Raw genomic sequence first — 13,916 nt, 5'->3', positions numbered from 1 at the left:
ACAGCCAATAAGGGGCTAGATTTGAGTATTTCCCTTCCCCTCGGTCACTTAGGCTATGGTAAAATAGTTTCCCTTGAGGAAAGGCCTTGTTAAGGAGAACAGAATTCTCTAGGCATATTTTAAAATGGCTACTTTTCCATTTTCCCTGCTGGAAGCATGGGGCAATTTTTGTGTGTGTGTTACCTTTATGATGTTTAAAGCATGAATTGAACTAGGAATCTGAAGAAGAGCATTGTAACAAGGACAAATCATCCAAAAATATAATATACGTTAATAATAGTGTCAGTAAGGCTAAACCCCAATAAATGCAAGCTTATGAAAAATACCACAATTAAGACAAAAGGGCAAAAGAAGCACAGATTTATTTGGGGAAAACTAATAATATTTGTCAACAAGACTCACCAACTTTGTGTGAATGTTTTTGAGCTGTGAAGCACCTAAAGTAGATGAACTAGTTGTCAAGAAACTTGGCCAGTTTCTATGAGACCTTAGGATAAGTAAGTTTATTCATTCAACACATGTTTAATAAACTCAATTATATAACGACACAATACTATGCACTGGGCCTTAAAGATAAAGATAAGACATAGGATCAGCCCTGTAGGAGGATGGGGAGAAAGCACTGGAGACTTAGAAAATAGCGTAAGGATGACACAGAAGTGTGCAACTGCATAACCATCTTAATGTAAGTAAGATGCTAATAGGGTGGCCACAGAGTAGGTGAGAGAGATACTTGGAGTGGATGGCCTGAGATAATAGCACTGATGGTAGTGATAAAAATTGGTGAAACAAACAAAACAGAAACTCATAGACACAGAGAACAAATTGGTGGTCACCAGATGAGATGGGGAGTATTAGGGGGGTGGTAGAAAAAGGAGAAAGAGATTAAGAATTACAAATTGCCAGTTATAAAAATTGTCACAGGAATGGGAAGTACAGCATAAAGAATATAGTCAATAATATTGTAATAATTATGTATGGTATCATATGAGTAGAGTAGTATACTTAGAGTGATCACTTTGTAAGATATATGAATGTCTAATCACTATGTTGTACACCCAAAACTAATATAATATTGCATATCAAGTATAACAGAAAAATAAATTTTTTAAAAAGCAAAAAATAAAACATTTTAAATATTTATTTGTATTGTTACTTTAAAATTAAATATATAATACTTAAAATACTTAATAATAATAATGCCACACATCAAAAAAAAGCAACAACCTTGGAATTTAAAAAATGAATATAAAAGACATATTCTTAATTAACAAAGATATAATCATATTAGAAACACTTGAAAACAGTAATAATTTAAACTAACATTAAATGTAAATAGAAAAACCAATAGGAAAAAAATGCCATATGTTTTATTTAAGATAAAAAGCTCTGGCAACAGAATATTTTTTATTTCAGGCATGTATTCTTTAAATTGTTTTCCTTTAAAAATCATGTTTTTAGAATAGATAACTTTAAAAGATTAGGTTTCTAGGTTTCAAAATAGGATTATTTTACAAAATAAATGTTTTTTAAAAAATAAAATATAATGTATTACTTTCAGACATACAGTTGTCAAGACATATAATTGGACATATAATTTAAGCATATAGATATTTCTTATTTTGTTTATCCAATCTGATATTTACTCTCTTTTAAATAGAATGTTTAGTCCATTTACCTTCAATATGATTATTCGTATAGTTGGGTTTATTTCTAATTTTCCCATCTGTTCTGTGTTTCTCTTCTTTTTCTGGTTTCTTTGGGTTAATTAAATATTTTTAACATTCTTCTTAATATCTTTTTTTACTTTTAGTTTTGCCTTTTGAATTATATTGGTTATTGCTCTAGGAACTATGATCTGCATTCTTAATTTATCACAGCTTTTACAGAGTCAGTATTGTATAGTTTTATAGAAAATGTAAGAACTTTTGCAAAAGTGTGATTCATTACCTTCCATATCTTATAACATTGTTGCTATATATTTTACATCTATATTTGTATTAAATTCCACAATATAATGCTGTTATTTTGGCTGGTTGTCTTTAAAACATATTAGGAGAAGCAAAAAGATAATCTTTTGTATTTACCACCATATTTTTCCATAATTAGTTCTCTTTATTCTCTCTCTTTATTTGTCTCCTCTGTAGATCTCTTTGGATTTCTCTTCCTTTTAAGAACTTTCAGTAAATTTCTACTACAAACATACTTTTCTAACATTTCAATTTGGTTCTTTTTTTATTGTTTGCATTTCTCTATTTGCTTTTTTATTGTTTGCATTTCTCTATTTACTTTAAAGTCCTTGTCTGCTACTTCCAATTCTCAATCATCTTGTGGGTCTATTTCTATTGACATATTTTTCTTCATTATAAGTCACTTTTTTCTGCTTTGCATATCTAGTTATTGTTTATTATATAGTAGATATTGATAAAGATACATTGTAAGGATTCTGGATTTTATCATCTTCCTTTAAAGAGTGTTGTGTTTTGTTTTGCTAGATAGTTAAATAACTGGCGGGTCCTTTTGTTTGTGTGAATTTGGTTTCATTATTTGTTAAGGTGAGTCTCTTAATTTTTTACTTAATCAAAGAATGCTGCTTGTTGAGGTCTTCAGCTGAATACCCGAGGTGCTCAGTGGGAATCTCTCTTAGCCTGGACCAAGCTTCAGCATCTCTCAACAATCACTTATCTTTCTGGTCCCTCAGCACTTAATACCATTCTTTGAATATAGTAAGAACTCACTATTAGTTCAATTCAATTGCATAAACACTAAGGTGGCTTTTATGGACACAATGGCACAGGGAAATATTATTTAGACCAAAACCTAACTTTGTACTTTGCTAACTCTCCTATTGTAAGCTTTATTTTGAAGCTGGATTGTGAAAAAGAAAATTTGGCCAATGTAGAAAATCTCTATGACAACTTTGAATCACTTTTAGAGTTTACAAAGATTTTTAAATTTTTATCTTGTATAAATATCACAACTATGTTAAGTAGATTTTCTTATCTCCATTTTGCTCTTGAAATAACAGACATAGTGATTTTATGGAATGCTCATTATTATATAAGTTAGTAACTAGCATTTGGAGTCCAAATCCAGTATGTTTTACTATGTAGGAGAACATGCTATTTGTTTACAAAAGTAAGTTTTTGTAGGTCAAACAGTTCCACATGAGCAGTTTTAAATGATTCAATCTGGTAGCTTCATCAGTCCAGATCTGACTTCCTAGAAAGCATATTTTTATCAAAAAATGACAATACTCTGATGTTAGATAAAACCCTCAAGTAAAATACCAGCCATTTCTTTTCTTTACACAAGTGTGAATCCTTTCTCAGTGAACAGCAAATAAAAAGTTGGCTTTTAAAAAATTTAATTCATTTGAAATATAAAACATTATCGCTACAACTTATCTTCTCTTACTTAAGCAATTCATAGTTCATGGTTTTGGTTTGATATACAAAATCATTTACTTTCTTTCCTTAGCAGTTCTCCTGGCTACTTATTCCACAACTGCCTGGAACAACCACGAGTTTATTATCTCAGAGGGCTGTATAATAATTGTACTGTTGTAGACTACAGATTAATGTTTTGGATGGGAATGGGTATGTTTTAGTCAAATTGCGCAATATGTTAAATGTCTTGTGTAAAATAAGATATTTCAAAATATCTTCAATGACTCCTACTGTCATGTGATTACAGGATTTTAATTCTTACAAATCCAGTTTTCAAGTTATGTCCAGTAAAATCCAGTGGCAATTTTTTTTAAGTGATAGTATTTTTTGACAATGCTGTTTGTTTTGCATTTGGATGAGAAGCTGTAATTTGTTACCCCAGTTAGTAGAGGGATGACATAATTATAGATTTTTAACTTCTTTCATTAGTTTTTTAAGAAAGAAAAAAAAAGTTCTTTGAAACAAGTACCTTAGAGCTAGTTACTCTGTCATTTTTTCCTAATGTCACTCCTTTCCTTGTTTTTTGTTTAATTAATAGAATTATTTTAAGGCAGTTTTAAGTTTACAGAAAAATTGAACAGGTAGTACAGAGAGCTCCCATATTTCCCCCTTCCCTGTTCATAATTTCCCCTATATTTAACATCTTGCCTTAATGTGTTATATTTATTGAACCAATATCGATACATTATTATTAACTAAGGTCTGTAGTTTACACTGTCTCACTCTTTGTGTTGAACAGTTCTGTAGGCTTTGACAAATGGGTAATGCCATGTATTCACCCTTATAGTATTATACAGAACAGTTTCAGCCCCCTAAAAATCCTCCATATTTAATCTGTTCATTCCTCCTGTCCTTCATCCCCTGAACCCCTGGCAACCAGTGATCTTTTTACTGTCTTTATAGTATTGCCTTTTCCTGAATGTCATATAGGGAGAGTCATAGAATATGTAGCCATTTCAGACTTTTTCCTCCATATCTGCTCATAGCTTTATAACTCATTTCTTTTTATTGCTAAATAACAAGTTCTTGGATTTTGAAAGGTAAAAAATAATTTTTTAAAAAAGACAATCTCTTTCTAAAGAGAAATTTACCAAGTGCAAAAGAGAACATTAGCCTATATTTAAGTGTGTTTAAAACAAGAAAGCAGGCTAATCGGGATCTAAGGCTTATGCTGAAAAAAAAAAAATTCAATTGAAGTGCTAAAATATTTCATGTGTTTTATATATCTGTAAGTTTGTAAAACCTTGGATTCCTACTATGTGCTGGCATAGTCTTGTTTATACCTCATAACGGTCCCAGGAATTAAGTAACATCAACCCTCTTTTATGTTTGAGAAAAGAGATGCAGAAAAATGAGTTACCGTATAGTGAATCTACCAGTCACCAAGTCCCGCCCACATATACAAAACTTCCTATATTTTTAGTGCTGTTTTTTTAAATATGTAGAGTCATAGATCACCAAACCTATAAGGAAGGCCTTCTACTAAAAGACACAGACCAGCAGAACTGAGTTAAAACAAAATCCTCAGAAACATGAGAAGATATTACAACTATGAAAAATCAGATTTTCTTTTAAGTAACATAGAAAAAAGATTTACTGGAAATTAAAAAATGATGTACAAATTCAGTGAGCTTTACAATAAAAGAGTTGGATGATAAAGTTTAGGAAATCTCTCAGAGGATAGAACAAAAATACATATGAAAAGTAATAGGAAATGGCAAAATTATTAGAAAATTAATGTAGTATATCAAGATTCTTCTAATAGAAGAAGAGAGAACATTGAGAAAGAGATTGTCACAGACATCAACTTTTTCTGTAACTGAAGGATTGCAAAAGTACCATCAGATGCCTACTACATTGAAATGATATACACTTATGTATATCATTATGAAATTTCAGAATACCAGGGATCCTAAAAGTATACAGAAAGGGGGAAATCACATACAGATGATCTCAAATCAGAATTATATCAGACTTGGCAGAAGAAGAGTTATGCTTTTTATAACTCAAATTCAACCCAAAATGCTATGACTAGTCCAACTATCAGTCCAGGACAGAATAAATATGTTAAAACACATGGAAGATTCCAAAATACTTTGCCTTCTGTGAACTCTTTCTTAGAAACTTCTGGAAAATGTATTCCACCAAAATTATGGAGTAAATCAAGAAAGAGTAAATAATGTCTTACCAAAATTGGGAATTAAATATAGGGGAGAGCCAAAGGGAATGAGGTGATTGTAAAGAGAAGAAGACAACAGCTGTTCAGTAATCTAGGAAGCAATTCACAGCCACTAAAACAAGAGAATAGAGGGCTTCGGGAGAGATATCTTTTCCACCTATTCTCACCCAAATGAAACATTACATGTGTTTTATCATTTTGAAAATAGTTCACTATTTCTGAGAGATAGGATAGTAATGGATGAGAATAAAGGAACCAAAATTTAGAGACATTATTTCTACCAGAGTCACAAATACTTCATGGATCTTGGAATTAAAACTGAGAAACCATAATCCAGGATACATGCTTTATTCACAATGCATTATATCAAAATTATAATGCAAGATAGAAAACAGTAATTTCCTAGCATGAGAGATTACTTTTTAAGAATAATTGCATATTTAATGTACAGTTTACAGAGTACTTTTACATAATATTTTGGTAATGATAAAGTGCTTTGGAAGGATTTTGAGCTAAGAGGTGACATGGGTTAAGTAAATGGAGAATGGGATATCTGCCAATACTGATAATCAGGGTGGAATTGGGTGGATTCCAGTAAATTTTCAAGATTCACTGTAAACATTTTATGGTGTCGGTAGGGTGTTATGGAAGCAGATGCAAGTGACTTTTCCATTGCCAGTGATTTAAAGACTGAACTACAACCTCTGATCTGGACCATTGACTTGACTTCAATCTTTTACTGGGTGACAGATGTGTGTCAAGCTGTGTTGAGCACTTTGTTTACAAAAATCTGTGGTCCAAAATTATTTACCTTTGGAGATTAAACAGTATTAAAAAGATAAACTGTTTAGACAGCATTTTCTCTCTTTAGCTGCAAATTTTTATTTTAACCATATTAATTGGAAATTTTCTAAAATGAAATGAGGATTTCTCTTCTTAAGCGGAGTAGAGGAATCTTAAACTTTGATTTTTCTTCTAATTGATGTCTGTGTTCTTTCTGTAGAATATCAAGTGCATAATGTTATAGAGCTTTTTAAAAAATATATTTCACTAGATTAGCCATTGCTCAAATAAATAGACCCCTGTCTAAAAACATGTTTAACTCTATTTTAAATATTATGTAAGAAATAACATTTTATTTTATTTCAAAAAAGTGAAGATATTATCAGAGTAAATGAAGTAGACTCTTAAATAGATATTATATCCATGATGTTTAAATAATACAAACATATATACTATATATGTATGTATATATGTAGATAATAACAAATAAAACACAATATATGCATATACTTACATATATAAATGTATGCATATGTATGTATATAATAATACAAATTATCCCCACTATCCCATTCATTAAAATGCTAATTAATATTGACATTATTTTTTTACTGACATCTTTTCTAATTATCATCCTAGCTATATTTGAGTATATGCTTTTAGAAAAGATTTTTTTCATAAACATAGCAATTCAAATCTCTCTCTCTATTTTTTTTAATTTTCTATCTAGAAATTGACATTGAACGTTGTGTGCGAGAATCAATCAACCTCTTTTGTTGGACTCCTAAAAGTGCTACTTACAGACAGCATGCTCAGCCTCCAAAGCCAGCTTCTGATAACAGTGGAGTCAGAAGTTCGACACCTTATTTCTCTACGGAGTGTCCAGATATTCTAAAAACAGATCTGGTATGTATTTGCAGATTTCATTTACAAACTCTAAAAGAAAATGAATTTTTAAACTACTATATTTTGGTATCATTATTGCTCATAATAATATAACCATTTATGTCCTTTTAACATAGCTATTTTCTAATATGTGATTGTTTTCATGCAACTCTTTCAGAGAACCTTTTTGTCTATTTAGTTATACAATTAGGAAGATTGTTTTGACATATTCCTTCAAGTAACAAGTTTTACTTTTTTTCTATGTAATCATAATATCTGTTTACAGATCGACTTGTTACATACGGAGAGAACTACAAAGCAAAGAAGATGGTTAGCCAAATAGCAGAATAGTAGTACATAATATTGTATTTTAAATGTCTTTTTTTAAACTATGAAATTAATGCCTAATAACATAAAAAAGTATTTTGTGCATAGCATATTTTTTCACATTTTAAATGACAACATAAACATATAAAGGATTATACATCTATAGTATCAATGTTGAATATTATATATAATAATGAGAGAAAAATATTGATTATGCAAATAAACTTCATCTAAAATATAATCTAAAAGTAATTTATATTTAGTTTTAGAATATATTTTATATATTCTCTGTATACAGGCCTACTAATAAAATATGCACATCATTTAGAGAATTTACTCTTTTTAACAATGAAAGACAGCATTGTTGAATACTTGATTCAAGAGGAGACAAGCAGCAGCTGATTCCATTTCTCAGCAGAACTTTTTATTTCTTTTATTTTACTACATATCCAATGTACCGCTTAACTCATATGATAGAGAATTTAGGAAATAACTTTGAAATTTATAATCTTGATGTCTTTTACTAATATAAGGTTCGACCTCTCTCAAATCTTCCATGAAAGCAGAGGATTTTTTTTTTTATCAGAAAGCAATAGAAGGAAATAAATAATCACAAAAGGCAATCAAATTCTTAAGGACGAAAGGTACCACGTCTTAACATTGCAGTAAGCAAAATTTTCCAGCAGTAAGGTGAGATTTCTATAGTCTTAAATATAATAGAGAGATTGAGGGATAAACTGGCTAACATCCACAACCAACAAGTTAATTAATCAATAAATTAGATTGACTCTGGTTTTTCACCTTTTGCTTTGTTCTCTGTACAGGTAGCAACCATCTTCACTAATGAACTGTTACTGGTTAGATATGGCAAAGAACTCCTAGTTATAATAAATAAATGAACTACTAAGTTTAGACTATATGGATAGTGACATTTGTCATCATGTTGAAAATTAGCTTAGACCATAAGAGAATTGGGATAGAGAGAGGAAAGGAAAAAAATCACATACTCAAGAGAACATCTGATATTGTTCTAACAGCTATACATACTTTGTACCTCTACAAGCAGAGAAAACTATTGAAATTAACTTTCTCCCAATATGGAAAATCATTAATCTAATGCTGAGTATGTTTTTCCCTTGGTGACACAAAGCTGTCACCATTGGGGCCGATCAGAGTTTGATGTCGCCCCAACACTAGGGGAGAAGAAGAGGGATAATGATGGCGCAGATCCGTAGTTAGCATTTTTCCTCTGTTTTCCTCAAATAGTACAGTGAAGAATCACAGATCATTGAAATTTAATAGTTTTATTAAAAATGTATTTTAGAAAGACAAAAAATGCCATGGAGGCCCATGGAGAAAGACAAAGTATACTCCAAGGAGGCACATGGTTCCAGCGCTATAACCAACCCAAAGGGGCCAAAATGGCTAGAAAAGGGCAAAAAGGCCACAAAAGGCCACCAAAAAGAGAGTGAACCCTAAAGGGCAAAAAGGGAGGGGAGCCCCAAAGGGCAAAAAGGACCCAGAAGTGGGAATGTCTGCCTTATATGTTAGCCCTGATGGGTGGTTCCAAAGGCATTCCTAGGTGATTGGCAAGTGAGGTCATTTTGATTGACACTTGACACTTTTGATTGACACTTAACTCTGCCTAGTGCGCATGTGCATACCCAGAATTCTACTAACATTCGGGTGATCTCTGGACGATCTCTAGGCTGGGCCCCTATTCCCTTGTTCCCTCTTTTTGCTTATGTCTGACTAGCTACCTAACATGGTGATTCTCAATTTGTACGAAACCTCTGTCTCTCACCCCCAAAGTCTCCCTAGGGCATACGAATAATCTGTATAATTGTCAAGATCCTTTAGCAACCTCTTCTTCCTATCCTTTTCTCAATCTACATTTTAAGAGAGCAAACTTCATTCTTTAGTTGTCCTTTGGCATTTTTTTTTCAGTATATTCGTACTTGAAGATATATACCAAAGTGAGAGAAAGTGAGAGTACAGCATGGTTGAGCCAGGCTGAGTTTTTTATTGTTTTTTTTTTTTTCTTTCCTCATTCTTAGATTATTTACCAAGGGCTCTATTGTGTTTATTTAAATAGATAAATGTATATTTGTGCCTGCTTATACAGATAAATCTTTAAACACTGAGTGGAACTATTGGAAGGGGAAATGGGCATTATAACTTAATGTTTTGACCTTAAAATTTGGGGAAAGGTAAGAAATTCTTAGAATTCAAATGAGGTGGCTGGCAGTACTTTATCACCACCATTGAATTGCTGATGAATTAACTGCTGCTGATTCAATCTCAGCATTAGCTTTAATAACAATAGGATCGTATGAATAATTTTCAATTTCAAGAAATTATAAACAACTTAGAGAAAAAGTGTATCAGAGACATTAGTTCTTTTGAATCCAACGGAACTGTTGTGAATGTGGGTGGCTGTGCATTTTCCAGAAGCCATTTTTATCATTAAATTTACTATTTTCTGCTTGGTTACTTGTAGTTTTTATCAGATTTAGATTATTTTTGAGAGTACATAGTATTATGACAATGAAAGTTACTACATTATACTTTCGCTGTTGTCTTTCATACTTACTTTGAGATTTAAAACATCATAGAATCATTTAGCAGTTTTTACAGAATTGATCCAGTTCTTCAATTCTTGTTAAGTCTTTGAATTACTACCATCTACATTTGATGAAAAGATATTACTGTTGCTCTGTGCATATAATACTTATTGGACAGTTGTTATTTTTAAGATATTATTATATGTCTATACTCAGAAATAAACCTTTTCAAGTGATTGTGGAGCTTTTGCAAAAAAAAAATTAAGAAGTGGAAATAATGCAGACATTTCTTAGATTATTATTTAGTCAAATTGGAAATAATAAGAGATTTTTAAAAATTTCTTACCACCTAGAAATTAAAAAATAAACAAATCAAAAAATAAAGTAAAATAAGCACCCTCTTTTTAACTCTTTAGAAAAGAAAAATGTACCAAATGAAAATTCTGAAATATCTAGAAAATAATATGAGAAGCCTACACATCAGAACCTGTGAGGTACAGCTAAAATAGGCATTCCTCTTATTACTTTAATAATGCCTTACACACACTATATATTTATCGATTGTCCTTATCAAGTCGTTTTATTTCAGGTAGCATTTGAATGATAGATAGGATCTAGAAAAGTAAAGGAGATTAAGAATTCCTTTTTTATCATTATGAGCAATCTCAATACCACCCCAATTAAAGATTTATGGAAAATAAAAATAATGTTGCATATTCATCTAATTTTGTTTTACTTACTCTTTCCACATATTGTACTTTGGTAGAGAGTCTATTCACTAGAATAGGTCACATTTCCTCTGCTAATTAAGAAACTTGCAGCGCTGTGGAATTCCACTGTTAATGTTCTGGTGTATTAGGTATGCAGAGGCTAAGATTTTATGATAACACACAGCTTGTGACTTTGTGAATATTAAATACTTAAATAGTTGAAAGAAGCTGGGTAGTTGTAATCATTCACAGTAAAATTAAGGCATTCTGAAATATTCAGATCTGAAGTTATGATTTAAATAAATTAATATAGTTATTGTAATCATGCATTTAATCATCTTTTACTTTGAATGTACCTTTCTTGAGTTCTACAGTCTAAGCCTACCAAAGATCTTTTCTTCTTGTTTGTGATATCGTCATATTGTGTGTGCAAGTTGTATTTGATTTTTCTTACATTTTATTTAAATGATCAGTTTTCAAAAATATATTCCACTCCATAGTAAATATCATGGGGGAAAATGTTTGACTTCATATTTATAAGATGAGGCTATGCAAGTAACTGAAAGAGGAGAGGAGAAAAAACCATCCAAAAATAAAAAATAATGACAAAGCCAGGGAAGCATATTCTTAAACTCTATGAACTTGGGTTGATTTTATTCTGTATTTTAATTAATTATGAGCTCTTATGCTGAGAAGAAAGGTGTTAGTGGAAGTTCTGAATTTATGGCAAGAAATGCCTTGCTTGGTTGAGAGGACAGTAAGTACACCAACAAGATTTCTGAAGTATGGCTAATGTTAAAAGGGGAATCTTGCTATGAACAGTCATTTCTATGCAGAGCTGATCCTCAGAGGAGAATATCTTTGATCTGCCTCTAAGCTAAGTCAGGTTTTTATTTCCAGTAGTCAAAGAGAGAAATCCTCTAAGTTAGAGAGAGTTAATGAGAACTTGTTTCTCAAGTTACGTAAACAGCTGACATTGAGTAGTCCATCAGAATCAGACACTTCATCAAGGACTGGCTGGGTTAAAATTATGTGGAAAAGCTATATCTATTAATATCATATTAAGAAAAATGAAATTTAATAGAAAAAGGCTTATTATTTTTGAAATCCATACTATATCATTTTTTAGTGTTTAATAGTATAGCTAATTGTTTTCTTTACATATAATTTATCTTTTATTATTTATAATAGCCTGTCATATTTTCATTCATTTTCCACGAACATGAAGTTACCAGATTATTCAGTTATTATTCAGTTAGCTATTTATACCTGAGAGCAGCATTAAAACTTCCTGGAAAAATTCTTAAATTCTTGGTAATAAATATCCCCACATCTTTAAAAAAGGAATAAGTAATTGCAAGAATATCACGTTATTGTCTCAATTACATGTAAATCTAAACACAGAGAATATCACCACTCTACAGTAGGTTTTTACTTGCATGACTGAAGAATCATTCTATTATGTGTACACACACACACACACACACACACACACACACACACACAATGTATGTATCTTACCCTCTAGGACACGCATCTTATTCTTTCACTCATTTCATTTTGTATTCTGTTTTCTCTATTCCCCCCAAAAAAGGCAGACATTATTCTTTTCAGTCATGCTCTCACTTATCTCTTAGGAACCTTCAGAACAATTACCTGTTCTGTCTTTTTCAAACATTATTTTTCCTGAGCATTTGGTATATCCCAATCTCCTTGTTTTCTTCTTTTGTTTCTGTTACCTCCACTCAATATCTTTCACTGTCTTTACCTGTCCTTCTATGTCATTAAATAATAGCATTTCTGTTCTCCCGCAAGACAGATATTAGACAGTCTTATCTACTTGAATCATACAGTTGCCATGGCTTCCAGTTAGTAGCTCCGGCTCAAGCTTCTCTCATTATCTCTAGGAGACCCATATATCCAATGCCTACACAATACTCCACTTGGATGTTTCACAAGCAGCCTCTAGTTCAACATGTCCAAAACAATTTATTTCCTTTTCCCCTTTAAAGCTGTTGCTCCTCAAACATTCCCCATATCAGTAACCACCATTATCATTCCCCCACTTATTCAAGGTTAGTATCTCAATTTATCCTTGACTCCTGCCTCTCCTTGCATATTCAGTCAATCAAAAGGCCATATTCATAAATCTGTCCACTTCTCTCTATCTCCGATGCTACCACTTAAGTCAAGTTCACCTCATCTCTTATCTGCTTTCCTAAACAATTTTCTACATCCATTCTTATTTCTCTCTAATCCATTCTTCAGTCTTTAGCTACCATAATCTTTTTTATTTCTTTTACTTAAAACAATAGTAATTTATAGTCTTACACTTCTGGAGGCTAAAAGTCCAAAATCAAGGTGTTGGCAGAGCCATGCACTCTTTGATAGCTTAAGGGAAGAATTCTTCTTTGCTTCTTCTACATTCTGGTGTTAGCCAACTATCCTTGGTATTCCTTAGCTTGTAAATGCATAATTCCTGTCACATGGATATCTTCTACTCGTGTGTCTTCACGTTGTCACCCCTCTGTAACTGTCTGTCTCTCTGTCCAAAATTTCCTTTTTATAAGGACATATTAGATTTGGGCCCACCATTAGCATAATCTTTTTTAGCCAAAATTTTTATCAAAACTTCTCCCATTATCATTCCAATAAAATTCAACATTCTTAACACGATCTACAAGGCTCTGCATAATGTTTCTCCTGCCTACCTTACCAACTTCTTCTGTCAATCTCTTTCCTTCTTATTTTTCTATGCATTTAATTTCTCACAGTTTTAGGAATACCCGATAGATAGATAGATAGATAGATAGATAGATAGATAGATAGATAGATAGATAGATAGATAATAGATAGATAATCTGCCTTAGGTTCTTTATATCTTCCTTAATTTTCTTTATTAGATTCCTGAAGAGTAAGAACTGTATCTTATTCATTTTTGTGTTTCCATTACTTAGCATAATGCCTGATGCTTTGTTGCCTCTTAACAAATAAAATAATAACATATTTTTCCCTGGTA

The 13,916-nt window shown here is 31.6% G+C and overlaps 1 protein-coding gene across 2 annotated transcripts in view; it reads left to right on the top strand.

Annotated features, from left to right (window-relative positions):
- The window catches only part of TBCK (TBC1 domain containing kinase), a 159,761-nt gene that overhangs the window by 95,907 nt on the left and 49,938 nt on the right, over nt 1-13,916 (top strand). For both annotated transcript variants that reach the window (XM_006918893.3, XM_015595020.2), the window contains exon 23: nt 7,142-7,317. In XM_006918893.3, coding sequence (XP_006918955.1) covers nt 7,142-7,317 — 176 coding nt within the window. The remainder of the gene's footprint in view (nt 1-7,141; nt 7,318-13,916) is intronic.

The sequence above is a fragment of the Pteropus alecto genome, unplaced genomic scaffold (assembly GCF_000325575.1).
Source record: "Pteropus alecto unplaced genomic scaffold, ASM32557v1 scaffold5, whole genome shotgun sequence".
NCBI lineage: Eukaryota > Metazoa > Chordata > Mammalia > Chiroptera > Pteropodidae > Pteropus > Pteropus alecto.
The sequence above is the reverse complement of the archived record's forward strand: the minus strand, read 5'-3'. Positions and strand labels throughout refer to the sequence as shown.